Here is a 14384-nt window from a genome sequence, read left to right on the forward strand (position 1 = left end):
TTTGACGTTGTTGAATTGTCGGCCATTATCGGTAATGATTACTTGGGATAGATCAAATCGGCAAATGATAGATTTTCATAGAAAGTCTATAGTTTTCTATTCTGTTATTTGTGCCAATGGCTCGGCTTCCATCTACTTGGTAAAATGGTTGATAGCTATGATAATGAACTTTCTTTGTCCATTAATAGATGAAAATAGATCGAGTATGTCGGCTCTCCATTGATCAAATGGCCAAGGAGCCCAAATAGTCGTGAGATGACTTGACAAAAGTTTTTGGATATTGACAAATCTCTGACATTGGTTGCACTTCTACACTAAGTTGGCAGCATCCTTTTGCATAGTTGGTCAATAATATTCTTTTCAGAAAATTTTGTAAGATAGCGACTTGCCCCCTAGGTGATTACCATAAATACCTTCATGCACTTTTCGGAGAGCATAGTCGGCTTCGAAAGGATGAAGATACTTAAGCAAGGGCAAAGATGTCGATCTTGTATAAAGTTGATTATCGATCAACACATATTGAGCCATCAATTTCTTTATCTGATGTGCTTCAATGTGATTAGCCGATAAAGTTCTGTCAGCTAAAAACTCGACGAAAAGGTCGATACAGCTTGATTCGTTACCGACTTGGATCTGGTGCACTTCTCCTTCGACATTAATACTTGGATTCTTCAGATGCTCAATGAAGATTTTTCCTAACTCATCACATTCAAAAGTTGTGAGTCGGGATAAGAAATAAGCTCGGATATTTTTCGAGCGAGAAATGTAGAAGATCTCAAAATAGTCAAATTTTGCCTGGAGAGATCTAAGCTTCTGAAGGTACTTAAGTAAGACAGGATCTCGAGCCTTATATTCTCTTTGAGATTGTCCAACCACTAATTGAAAGTCGGTAAATGCCTTCAGTTGTTTTACACCGAGATCTTTAGCTATTTTCAGTCCTGCTATCAAAGCTTTATATTTGACTTGATTATTGGAGGCCTTGAAATCAAACTGAATAACATATTTGGTCACCATCCCATTGATGTTGGTTAAAATGAGATCTATCCCACAACCTTGAGTATTTGAAGCTCCATCTACATGTAGAATCCATATCGATTCTAAAGTCTCTTCCTAAAATTGCTCATCAATTTGACTATCGTCAGCTGGTGTACACTCGACAACAAAGTTGGCAAGTATTTGAGCCTTCATTGAGGGTCGCGGGATATAAGAAAGATCAAATTCACTAAGTTCAACCGCTCATTTTGCCATTCTTTCCGAAGTGTCCGACCTTTGGAGTAAAGTTCTTAGGGGAAGATGGATTAAAATTTTTACCAAATGGGTTTGAAAGTAGGAATGCAGTCATTGAATAGTTGTGACAATAGTGAAGATGATTTTTTCAATTTGAGAATATCTTGTTTTAGCTTCATGTAAGATCCGACTTATATAGTAGATAAATTTTTGTACCTTATTTTTTTTTTCAGACTAGCATCGAGCTCATGGCTTCAGAGGTTGTAGCCAAATACATGATCAACTCCTCACCTATATTTGGCTTTGTCAAGAGTGGAGGAGAACTCATATACAGCTTCAAGTCATCAAAAACCTTCTGACATTCCTCTATCCAGATGAAGTCTTTCACCTACTTGAGAATTTTGAAAAATAAAAAGCATCATTCTACTGATTTGAAAATGAATCGGCTGAGGGATACAATGCATCCCACCAGCTTTTGAATATCCTATCGAGAAGTAGGGGGCTTCATGTCAAGAACTATCCTGATCTTCTCGGGGTTAGCTTCGATGTCCCATTTTGTCATCATAAAATCGAGAAACTTTCTCGAGGTTGCCCCAAAGATGCACTTGGTCGGATTCAATCTCATTTGGTGTCTCCTCAAGGCGTCAAAAGCTTCTGCTAGATTGTCAAAATGGAGAGAAGCTTCATTGCTCTTTATGAGCATGTCATCGATGTAGACCTCCATATTGCAATTGCAATCGATTTGATTTTTAAAGATTTTATTGACAAGCTTTTGATATGTGGCTCCGATATTTTTGAGATCGAAAGACATGACTTTGTAATAGTACAAACCTTTATCGATAATAAATGCCATCTTCTCCTTATCCTCGATGCCATCTGGATTTGATTATACTCGGAGAAGGCATCCATAAAGCTTAGTAGCTGATGACCCAAGATAGCATCGACTAGTTGATTAATTCGAGGGAGTGAAAAGCTTCTTTTAGACAGACTTTATTTAGATCGGTGTAGTTGATGCATATCATCCACTTGTTATTAGCTTTCTTGACTATCACGACATTCGCGAGCCAATCACGATAGGTTGCTTCATGAATAAAGTCAGCCACTAGTCTTGTTAACTTCTTTATCGATGGCCTTCTATCGCTTAGAAGTGAAACTTCTTTTCTTCTGTCTCATCGACTTGTGTCAGGCATCGATATTTAGTCAGTGGATGATCACATCAGAGGGGATGTCCGGTATATCAGAGGCAGACCAGACAAAAACATCAGCATTTTCTTTTAGGAAGGTGACATGCTTTTTTTAGAGATCGCCGCTCAACGAAGATCCAACTTGGATGGTTTTAGTCGGATCTTCATCATTGAGAGGCACTGATACGAGTTGCTCTGCGGATTCTCTCAGGCTTTCTTCTTTTCTCTGGTCCAATCCATCAATGGGATGAGCTTCAGTTGGCTTCTTTTCCTTTATTATAGTCAAGTAATATTATCGGACCAACTGTTGATCTCCTCTTATTTCATCAGTCCCATTCCTCGTTGGAAAGCATATAAGCAAATGATATGTTGAAACAATTACTCGAAGTGCATTTAGTCCAGATCATCCTAATATAACATTGCAAGCTGAATGGACCTGGACCACGAGGAAGTTAAGTCGCACGATTAATTCCCGAGGTTGTTGTTCGATAGTAACAGAAAGTTCTATCTCTTCTTCTATTTTAACTGTGTCACCAGTAAATTTGATCAAAGGCATGTTGATTGGTTTTAGTTGATTAGTGAAAAGTTACATTTGAGAGAAAGCATTGTAGAATAACACATCAGCGAAACTTTCATTATCAATAAGATATCATTTTACATCGTAGTTAGCTATTGTCATAGAAACAACAATAGCACCGTTATGAGGAGTTTGAATTCCTCATAGATCTTCTTTAGAAAATAATGTCATTGTCTTCCCGCTGATGTTTTGAGGAGCTTTCCAAATCATCTGCCCCCCATAGTCTAGATCCTGTCGAGATCATGTTGATCACACCCATCATTGGTTGGGCATGAGTTTCTTCCTCGGGATGTGGCTATGGTTGAGGATCAGCAGGCAGCTACACAGGTTAGTCCCGTAGGTACTTTTTGAGATATCTTCATCTAATCAGAGCTTCTATCTCATCCTTTAACTGAATGCATTATTCGATATCGTGACCATAGTCATGATGAAATTGATAATAGCACTTTCTGTTGCAAAATATCATCTGAGACTTCATCGGCTAGGGTCATCGAAGGTAACTCTCTCCTTCTATCTCTATGAGGATCTGCGCATGAGGAGCAGTAAGAGAGGTGTAAGAGTCATATCTACCATCAAAGTTCTTCGACTTTAGACTTGGTCGGAGAGGTGGAGCCTCTTTCTCAATATGGGTTCTGCTAGGCCCCGCAGAGGTTCCATCCTTTTTGATCTTCTTCTAACCTTTGCCTTCGGATTGGCGCTGGTCAGTTGCATCCTCCTCAGCACGAATATACTTTTGTGCATGCTTGTGGAGCTCGACATAGGATCAGAGAAGCATTTTATCCTGGGAATAAGAAAATCTGAAGCTTCACAATTCCCTCTTTATGGCCGAAATGGCCGTCATTTCATTGAGGTCCCAGACCTCTGAGGTGGCAGTGTTAAAACACGCCACAAAATCTCTCAAAGATTCTCTGTCTTGCTACTTGATAGAGAAGAGACTGTCAAAAGTTCATGACATCTTTCTGCTGGTGTTAAAGTGTGCCTCGCCGAGTTGGTCGAACTACTCGAACAATTAGATACTCTCCAATTGAAGCACAGAAATCAGTCTCAGGCGATCTTTCGGAGAGTAATCGAGAAGGCAACACAAAAAAGGACGTCAGACGTCCCCTGAAGAAGTATAAGAACTTTATAGCTCTCAAGATGATCGAGTGGATCGATGGAGCCATCGTACGGCTTAATCTGCGGTATTTTGAACCTACTGAAAATTGGCTCATCCAAAATTCATTGAGAAAAAGGTGGACAAGTGTTGATGTCGAGTACGTTGGTAGAATTTTGATTATTTATTTGGAGCTGATCTAACCGGCGATCAAGCGCCTTCAGCTTATGGTCATATTCATCCAACCGTCTTTGAGACTCATCAGGATGCTGAGAGTATTCTGGGATAGAACCTTCCCCAGAAGAGCTCGATGGAGATCATGATCTCTTCTCCTTTTGCGAGACTTATCGAAGGGAAGGAGATCGACGATCCCCAAAATTAGCACGTGGAGCATGCCAGGAGTCAGAATGAGGGGAGTGTCGGACAGATCGATGACTCATCTGATGAGAGTGTCGAGTTGTGTGGTGGGATGGAGAACGGGACCAACACTTGTGCCTGGAGGGCACATCTCGTGGCATCGCTTCCTCCATCCACCACCAATGCCGCTGCAGCTGTTCCACAGTTTGCTAGAGATTGTGAACAACCTCCGTGAGTGTCTTCACTTGTTGCACTAGGGCAGGAAATTACTGTTGGTCCACGGTGATCACCGGACATGAAGCACTGGGCTCCACAAGGATCGTCAGAGGTGCATCATGGCATAATGAACGTCGAGCGAAACTAGTAGAAGTATTCTATGCTCTCGTCTTGACCATGGTGGTTCAAATAGAAGAGTGTATTCTTTCTCTCCCCTTATCTGGTGCACCAAACTGTTGCTGCCGATCTCCGATGAGATGATTGACGATGAGCTGAGTTGTAGTGCTTAAGTGATGGACGGTAAGGAACCTGCAAAATAAAGTTCGCTCGTCGAAAGTTATTCGGTGGGAGAATCCTCCAATGCTTAAGAGAGAGAGCAGTTGATAGCCAAAAGCGAGAGCCAAAAGCTTGTGATCAGAAAACTTACCTAATCCTCTTGCTTACCACTTTATATAGGGTGAAGGAAGCTGTTACTATGTAACTTTCGTCTCTGAATATTCGGGATATAGAAGTTGTGGCATTTACTGGGCGGTTACCCTATTAACTACCATTAAGATTGAGTAATGGTCCATTCGTGAGTGACTATTATGCCCCACGACCGTGGATAGTTAATACTCGTGCTGGATAATCGTCGTTTAATCTCCAGATCTACGAGATTAAGATAGTCAGTATAACGCCGAAGAAGTCGTCAATCGAACACTGTTTGAATGTCGAACGTTATCAGCCAGACATGGATTGTATATCAAACCAAGTCGGCCAAATGTCGACTTAGACATATTCCATCATTTAAGTCGGCTCGATCCGTAATGTTGCACGTTTAGTCAGAAGAGAGGCGAGGAAGAGAGATTGTCGGCTAAGTGAGGAGGATCTACCTCAACAACAGGTACCACAAGGAATCCGGACTTCAAAAAAACAAGCTCCAAAGAAATGATCGATGTCCTTCGCTACCAAAACCTATCCCTGATTTTAAAAGATAAGGGATGATACTATTTGAACTAATATTTGGTGATTAATCTAATTTTTATTCTGGATTTTATCATGATAATGAGCCGACCTGTTTTTTAATTATTTGGTCAACGGAAAGGTAATAGCCATTCACTTGACCCTTGGCGCCTTCGAACCAGCCTGCATGAGTTACGGAACATTTTCCTACCATTTGGCTGCCGTTTTTGTTGACACCTGTGGTTCCAGTCGTGCACGCTAGATGACCAATAACCTGAGAAAAATGCCACCTCAAAATTTTTCACCCATGTCATGCAATTAACGTGGACCGTTAAAAATACTAAGCTAACCAGCTCCTTCACGTAACATGATGCACGTTTGCTGCAAAATAGTCATTGAATAGTCCGGACGGGACCTTGGGTGACGAGGTACTCATGTTGGAATGTATTCAACCGAACTCATTTGGATGTAACCCACACTAATATATATTAGGATTTATTTTTAATTATTTTAATTTAATTTGGATCTAGATTTAAGATAAATCTCTAATAATATATTTTTATGATGGTTGTAATAAAGTTAAATTTTATGTCATTATAGTAGAGAGAACATTTTTCATTACTGATTGAGACACCGTCTTCAGTGGATAAGGCATATTATAGAAGAATATCACACAGACTTGATTCCTAACTCATTTGGGAGTGCTCATGAAATTTCCTTTATCTCGAATATTTGGAGTTAGGTATAAAAGATCAAGATGCTGTTTCTGGACGATTCTTCTTTTTCTTTTGATGGCAATCAGGCTGTTTCTGTAGATCAGGCTTGCATCAGACTTCTTCGTATAAGTTTTATCGTCGTATGAGCTAATACTGCTTCCCGTCGTGTCTATTGCGCAGCCGTTAATAGGGTCGGTCCGGCGTTACAAATTAGATCTCATTGTGGATGCAAACTATGCTGTCTCAAATACGCTAAGGCTCTATAGACAACTTGCCGTAAAGGCTATTAGAAATGTTCTCATATCTAATTTTCTCTCTTATCGCAGTCCAATTCTGCTGCCAGTCTACCTCACAGGAACTTTCTCGGAACCTTCGTCCGATGGCGACAGGAGCGCGTTATGTTGAGTATGTCAACTGAAACAGCCGTTGAGTACGGTAGAAGACATATCGAAAGTCTGTTGGCCAGTCTATATAACTTGGGAAATCCCAAGCTAAGCTTCTAAACTCGCAAAGCTTCCTCACCTTCAATCCTCTCTTCCTTCCTCCTTCCAATAAGGGGAACAACCATGCTGGAGTTGAGAAACCTTCTCTCTCACCCACCTTTTTGAACCAATTGTCTTCTCAAGTGGCGTTGCATGCGCATTGGCCTGCAAAAGTGCTGAATACCATTTCTCAGTTCTCACCATGTTGTACTCCCTGATATGCGGCCATGAACTCCAATTACTAACGAAACACAAAAGCAAACAATAGGTGAACTTCCCAACTCTCTCCTTTTTTTTTTTTTTTGTTATGTATAACTAGCTATCATTCATTCTCTAGTTAAGCCCTATATCCTCCAGTCTTGTAGTCTACTGAACTCCTACCATTCCTCTGAATGGCAGGTTTACGAAACTATCCCGGTCATAACCTTCCACCAAATTCCCTCGCTTCTCGCACTATGGGCCGCTCATTTGTCGATGTCATGAGATTTAATCACAATCCAATCTCGAATAAACGCCTCTTTTTAATCTCCACGGAACAACCCTCCCTCCATAGATTCACCAGCTCCATAGCTTCTGCCCACTTCTTGGGTCTTTGAGCTTGTGGCCATCCAATTTCTAGCCGAAGGAAACATTGGTAGCCAATTTCTACGTTCAAACATGAAGTCAGAAGCAGTAGCCTCCACCAGCTCCACAGCACCTCAGAAGAAAGAGTGGTCCCTTGTCAGTTGGGCGAGCTGCATCCTGGGGCCACCCAAGAAGGAGAAGCCTGAGAAGGCCAAGCCCATTGGGCCTCCGAAGGCATCTCGGATGCTGTCGGCTGGGCCGAGAACCCCGGAGTTGGAGAGGGTCTTCCGCTACTTTGACAGCAACGACGATGGCAACATTTCCCCGGCGGAACTCCAGAGATGCATGCGGACGATCGGTGAAGAGCTCTCACTGGAGGATGCGGCGGCCCTCGTGGAGTCCACCGATTCCGATGGTGATGGGCTGTTGGGCTTCGACGATTTTGTCAAGTTGTTGGGCCCTGAGGGAGAGGAGGAGAAAGGGAGGCATTTGAGGGAGGCTTTCCGGCTGTACGAGATGGACGACCAGGAGTGCATCACACCCACCAGCCTCAAGAGGGCACTTGGCAAGCTTGGAGTGTCCAAAACAATCGAGGACTGCATGATCATGATTCATCGGTTTGATATCAATGGGGATGGTGTGATCAGCTTTGATGAGTTCAGGATCATGATGCTATGACCGCAAGGCCATGGTCTTGTTCCAAGGCACCCAAGCTGGTACATATGTGCATGTCGTGTGGTCTGTGGACTGGTGACGTAGCACTGCACCTACCATGGTAATTACTCCGGACTCGTCTGGTTCGTAGAAGAATTTTATCGTATCAGAATATTTTTCCTTGAGAAGCTAATGCCTAGTTATATAATTTCTGAAAAAATAATTTTTGCATTCTTCGATGACCATAGAAAAATGGCATAAAAAATATATATTTTTTATAATAATTTATAGTTAGTTGAGTATCATTTTTTTGTAAAAAAATATGTAAAAAAAGCTCGAATGACACCATTCAAAGAACTGCCAGTGTACTGTCTGGTCTCCCAGGAGGGATGCATGCCAAGCGGACATTGAAAATTCCTCGGATCCACGTAATGCTGGCTTGGTAATTCAATATTCCTTGGATCTTCTTTGCTTCACAAAAAAGTTCAAAATGCTTTATACGAAGTACCTCAAGACAGAAGTTGAATGAAAAAATTATTCAAGCGTTTTGGATTCTCGAGGATCATTTTACCACAGACTCAAAGTGAACTTTCTTGACATGTACAGTAAAAAAAGATAAAAGACGTGTGTGTGTGTGTGTATATATATATATATATATATATATATATATATATATATATATATATATATTTTTTTTTTTTTTTTTTTTTTTTTTGATACAAATGAAATTCGAAAAATCAGAATATAAAATATCTTTCAGAGCCCAAAACAATTGTCATCGTGACGTCAGATTTAATCTCCAGTATACATGATAACAAAGGAGACAACTCAATCTCCAGCACTGTTTGTCTCTTGAAAAATATGCTGAGCAGTCGTCGTGGTAGAATGACGAAAGGACCTTCAGATGTCACAGAGGAGCAGATCGGATAAATATTCAGATGCTTCACCTCCTCTCGAATCCAACTGATGATTGTGGTGGAGTTATTCTCAATGAAAATCCTCTCTGCCCGTGGCTCTTTCCTCACGCAGATGATGTCTGCCCAGCAGCACGAAGCTTCGCTTTGGAGATGGATGGATCAAAAAGATGTGAACCTCCCACCGCCAACAGCCTAACATCCAGATTTCAGATGACATAGTCCGAATGCCAGTGCCATCTCTGACACTGCTATTGAAGTTGACCTTAATAAATTTTGAAGGAGAGGGCTCTTAGAAAATCAACAGAATCCTTTGAGTCACTGCAGGCACCACAAGAGAGTCTCTGGAGCTCGAGGCGACAAGGCTCGTGCCAGTAATGTCTAAGCGACAGTACTCTGCAGCTAAGCAACATGCTCTCTCAAGTACTCAATGCATAGGCACAATCTCGGCATAGAAAATCAAGCTATTTCTAAACAGTTAAATTTGATAAGCGACGTGCGCCATCCTGTCGCCCTAGGATGAATCCTTGATCGTGCTCTAATGGATCGCATCTAGGAAGGGAGGAAGTGAAGGGGCACTGATCGTTCCTTATGATTGACCACCTGCTATCCTTCAGATCAAACTCACTCTTGGACTGTAAAGGAGTGCATGCTCAATCGACTCGTCTTTTAGTTTGCAGATTGGGCAGACAATTGGAAGCTCCATACCTTTATCCTTAAGAAGTGTTTGAGTTGAGAGTCGATCTTAGGCGACATTCCAAAGAGAAGAGTCTAATCCTGAGATGGACAGTCACTCTCCAGATTCAAACTGCCTTGATTCTCTTATCTGGCATTGGCTTACTTATCTCAGTGAGATCTCTGACAGAAATCTTAGAGCAGCAAGACCGACCCCACACCCTCAAGCCTAGCTTCGATAGATAGGAATTGGGATAGTAAGAATTCTGTTAGCAAGTTGACTTCCAAAGAAATAGGTGATGTCCTAAGCCCTCCAATCCTTGCCATCAGCAGTGATCAAACAAACTCGCAGGTGGTCGTCTACCTCTATACTGATGTAGGCCGGCCAACAAGAGAGAGACAAACAGAAAATCCAAGCATTCTGACTCACATCAATTGAAGTTCTATCTCCAAGCAGCCACCTGACCTAGGCCACTACTATTGGGGCATGAGTACAAATCTCCCTCCAGATCAATAACAGTCGGGATCAATCCGAATATGAGATCCTCAGCTCCAAGCTTCATATCAAGCCCTCATCATCCTGCTCCACAAGCAATTAGATTGGGTGAGGAGTCTAGTTGCATGTCTGAAAATCATAGTCTCCATCCTGACTAGCAAAAATTGGATCCCAAGATCTCCATCCTGCATAAGCTGGTAGACCACATCCCAGGAAAGCTAGTAACTTATCCAATCATAGACCCGCTCCATATCTAGCTTGATTGCCATCAGGCTCCGATATAGAACTAAACGGGTGATTAGATGACTGAAAATAGTCTTTCTACTTGGTGCATTATATTTATATAATGAACAATATCATATGATTTACGTATGCAAAATCATTCACCTCCAGAGTTTTCACATTCAAATTACGTTCCAACCTTTTGCCACTTAATTATATCCCATCATGGGTAATCACAAGTTTGCGAGTTGTAGCATGATCCCGATGTTCACACAGCCATATGCTCTAAAGTACATAGAACAAATAAGAAATGGAAAGCAAACAATGCAACAACAATAAAAATATAATTAAAAAAATATGACCAACCAGAAAAACGTGGGCAGAAAGCAACAGTGTGAGATATTTCTGATAAGAGTGAAAAAAACACTCTTTCACTAAAAGGTTTCCTCTATTTGGATGATGCATGAATTTGATTAGCAGAGAGAGAATCAAATGAATTTTCATGATTTTGATAAATGTGAGAGAGAACCTGTCATATCTCCGATCCGAGATTTGAATCGAGGGTCATGGCAACCGCCGCATACTCATAAAAAACTTTTTCCATAAGCATGCAAGGCATTTCATCATGATATCTTACACATAAAGTTAAATAATTTTTCAAATTTTTAACAAATCAAACCTTAGTTCAAATAACAAATCAAAACTCAGTGTCCAAAAGAAAAATAATTGTCTGACAAAGTCAACACTAAAAAAATAAAAGTCTTGAATCAATTATGAGAAAATTCTAAATCAAATTAGCTAACTCCATCTCTAATCGCTCTCCCAATCGAAATCCCGCATCATGCTAATTTTCTGGATCTATAAGAAAAACATAAAACTCATCATGAGCTAAATAGCCCAGTAAGCAGTGTATACCTTTAACTGAATAAATCAGGCAAATAATACTATACATATCGATTTACTGATAATAACAAAATCATAATTTCATAAAATCATAATCATACTATCAATCATATATAAAATTCAATTCATCATAATTTCAAATTATGCTTATCATCTTAAATTCATCAATTTCTTAAGTTCTTCTTACCAACTATGACTATGACCGTATTTTTCCTATGGCAGGGTCATAATACCGCGTATCTGCTTGCGGTGGGCTGCGAATCATCTGGCAGCCAAGTCCTTTGGAACCGCTGGTCTCGCTGGCGGTTTGTCGCTGGTCTCTCTGGCGACATGTTGCTGATCTCGCTGGCGACATAAATTCTCAGGACAATCAATTGCCAACGTATATGCCTCCATTGACGGGGTCCTTTACATAGTCAGGTTGTCAATTTCATATCATCTTCCAATTCATATGTTATTTTCAAAAATAATATAAATAATTGATATTCGAGTCAAATCAATCAGATCCTTCTTTATGATCATACATCATCATAATAATTGTTCAACAATTAATTTCAATCATATATAATTTCTACAATTAACTTCAATCATAAACAATTTCAACAATTATTTTCAATAAATATTTTCAATCACAAGCATGCCATGAATTTATTTAATTCAAAATTTATAATTTATCAGATAAATTTAATAAAAGTAAACACTACTTACCTCAAAAGAAAATCCAAACTAGAAATTCTAGAAATCTTGAAAATCCTTCTCTGAATCTGATACTTCAAATATCATATTTTTAATCAAAATTTTATCGAATTAAAAAAAATTAAAATTTATTAAAATTTAATGTCCCCACATGGATCAACTTGACGACAGCATCCAGGATTTTTGGACTGATCCATGGAAACCCTCCTTATATTTCTTTTAATTATTATTATTATATTATTATTATTATTTATTTATTTACTATTATTTATATATATATATATTTTAATTCCATAAATTTTAAAAATCTAAGAGAGAGAGAGAGAAAGTTTCTCTCTCCCTTTTCTTTTTCTCTTTTTTTTTTCTTTTTCTTCTTTTTCTTTTCTTTTCTTTTCTCTTTTTCTTCTTTTTCTTTTTTTTTCTTTTTTTTTTTCTCAGGCTCCTTCCAGGTCGAAACAGGGGACCGGCGGGTCCCCTCCTTTGCCGGGCCGTTCAGGCCACGGCCGTTACGACGGAGGCTGGCGGCAGAGGGGGCCACTCTTTCGGGTTCGGAGATGCAAGGCCGACGGTCAGTTGTGATCGTCGGCGCCGGAGAACCAAAGGGAAGAAGAGACCAAAACAGGGGTCTCTTCTCCGACCAAAAATCGACGACACCCATCGCCGGCAGTCGCGCACAAAGGCACGGGAAGAAGGGGAAAGAAGAGAGGAAGTGGAGGAAAACTTACTTCGGCCTCCGGTGACCTCGTCGGTGAGCAATCACGGTTAGAACAAAAATGAGTATCCGCGACTCCAATCGAAAAATCAGGGAGAAAGAGAGGGGAAGAAGACCGATGATCGGTTTCTAAGGAAGGGGAGAGTCTTTTTATAGAGAGCCCTAGGACTCCGGAAGGTCCTAGGACTCCCGATCACCAAGGTCTCATCGGAGAAGAAGACTCCTATCAGGAGTCTTCTTCCCGATTTTCTCCTGTTTTTATTTTATTTTTTTTTGGGCTTCGGTCTTGCTAGATGGGCTTGGGCTTTGGGCTATAACATTCTTCACCCCTAAAAAAAATTTTGTCCTCAAAATTTTTCATACCTGTAGTCTCGAAGAGCTGGGGATATTTTTGCTTCATTTCTTCCTCTAGTTCCCAAATAGCTTCTCTTTCCGAATGTCGACTCCACTGTACCTTGACATAAAGAATGTTGCGACGTCTCAGCACTTGTTCTTTACGGTCCACGATCCGTATCGGATATTCTTCATATGATAACTCCATTCTAGCTTGCAATGGTTCAAGTTCCACGATGTGACTTGGGTCTGGTAAATATTTCTTTAACATAGAAACATGAAAAATATTATGTACTCCTGCAAGTGAAGGTGGTAAGGCAAGTCTATAAGCCACCTCACCAATTCTTTCCAACACCTCAAACGGATCCACATATCTAGGATTCAATTTGCCACGAATGCCAAATCTTGAGATTCCTTTTGAAGGAGATACTTTGAGAAATACATAGTCACCAATTTGAAATTCTAATTTTCGTCTCCTGTTATCTGCATAACTTTTCTGTCTGCTTTGTGCTGCCCAAAGTCGTTCTTTAATTAATTGAATCTTCTCGACTGCTTGTTGAACAAGTTCGGGATCCAATATTTTTCGCTCACCAACATTATCCCAGTGAATCGGTGATCGACATCTTCTACCATATAATGCTTCATAAGGTGCCATACCAATGCTAGCCTGATAACTGTTATTGTAAGCGAACTCAATCAAAGGTAGATGCTCATCCCATAAACTTTTCATGTCCAAAATATAAGTTCTCAACATATCTTCTAAGATCTGAATAGTTCTCTCTGACTGACCATCAGTCTGTGGATGAAAAGCTATATTGAAGTTCAATTTTGTTCCTAATGCCTTGTTTAAGCTCTTCCAAAACTGTGATACAAATCTGGTGTCTCGATCTGATATGATGGTCACTGGAATTTCATGTAGCCTTACAATTTCTTTTATATATAACTTTGCTAGTCTTTCCAAAGTAAATCCAACTCTAATTGGTAGAAAGTGTGCAGACTTTGTCAATCGATCCACAATCACCCAGGCTGCATTATTTTTACTTGGAGTTTTAGATAGTCCAGTTACAAAATCTATAGTGATATGTTCCCACTTCCATACTGGAATATCAAGAGGTTGAAGTAGTCCCGCAGATCTCTGATGCTCAGCTTTAACTTGTTGACACACCAAACATTGAGCAACAAATTGAGCGATCTCTCTCTTCATATTATTCCACCAGTATATTTTCTTTAAGTCTTTATACATCTTAGTACCTCCCGGATGAACTGTATAACCAGTCTGATGTACTTCCTGAAGTATTTCATGCTTGAGTACTGAATCATTAGGTTCACAAATTCTATTTTCGAACCTCAACGAACCATCATCATGTATCTTGAATTCAGATTGAACACCAGCTTCCACTGAATTTCTTATTTTCATTAGT

The 14384-nt window shown here is 40.1% G+C and overlaps 1 protein-coding gene across 1 annotated transcript; it reads left to right on the forward strand.

Annotated features, from left to right (window-relative positions):
- The first annotated feature begins 6800 nt into the window (after positions 1 to 6800).
- LOC105049510 (putative calcium-binding protein CML19) lies at positions 6801 to 8235 on the forward strand. Its single transcript, XM_010929168.4, has 2 exons — positions 6801 to 7062; positions 7194 to 8235. The coding sequence occupies exon 2, from the start codon at positions 7452 to 7454 to the stop codon at positions 8034 to 8036; it is 585 nt and encodes a 194-aa protein (XP_010927470.2). The 5' UTR covers positions 6801 to 7062; positions 7194 to 7451; the 3' UTR covers positions 8037 to 8235.
- Positions 8236 to 14384: the final 6149 nt, after the last annotated feature.

Source organism: Elaeis guineensis, chromosome 8 (genome assembly GCF_000442705.2).
Source record: "Elaeis guineensis isolate ETL-2024a chromosome 8, EG11, whole genome shotgun sequence".
Taxonomy (NCBI): domain Eukaryota; kingdom Viridiplantae; phylum Streptophyta; class Magnoliopsida; order Arecales; family Arecaceae; genus Elaeis; species Elaeis guineensis.

What these genes read in the sequence shown, in the direction of transcription:
- LOC105049510 (XM_010929168.4), top strand. Translation starts at nt 7,452, where the DNA reads ATGAAGTCAGAAGCAGTAGCCTCCACCAGCTCCACAGCACCTCAGAAG.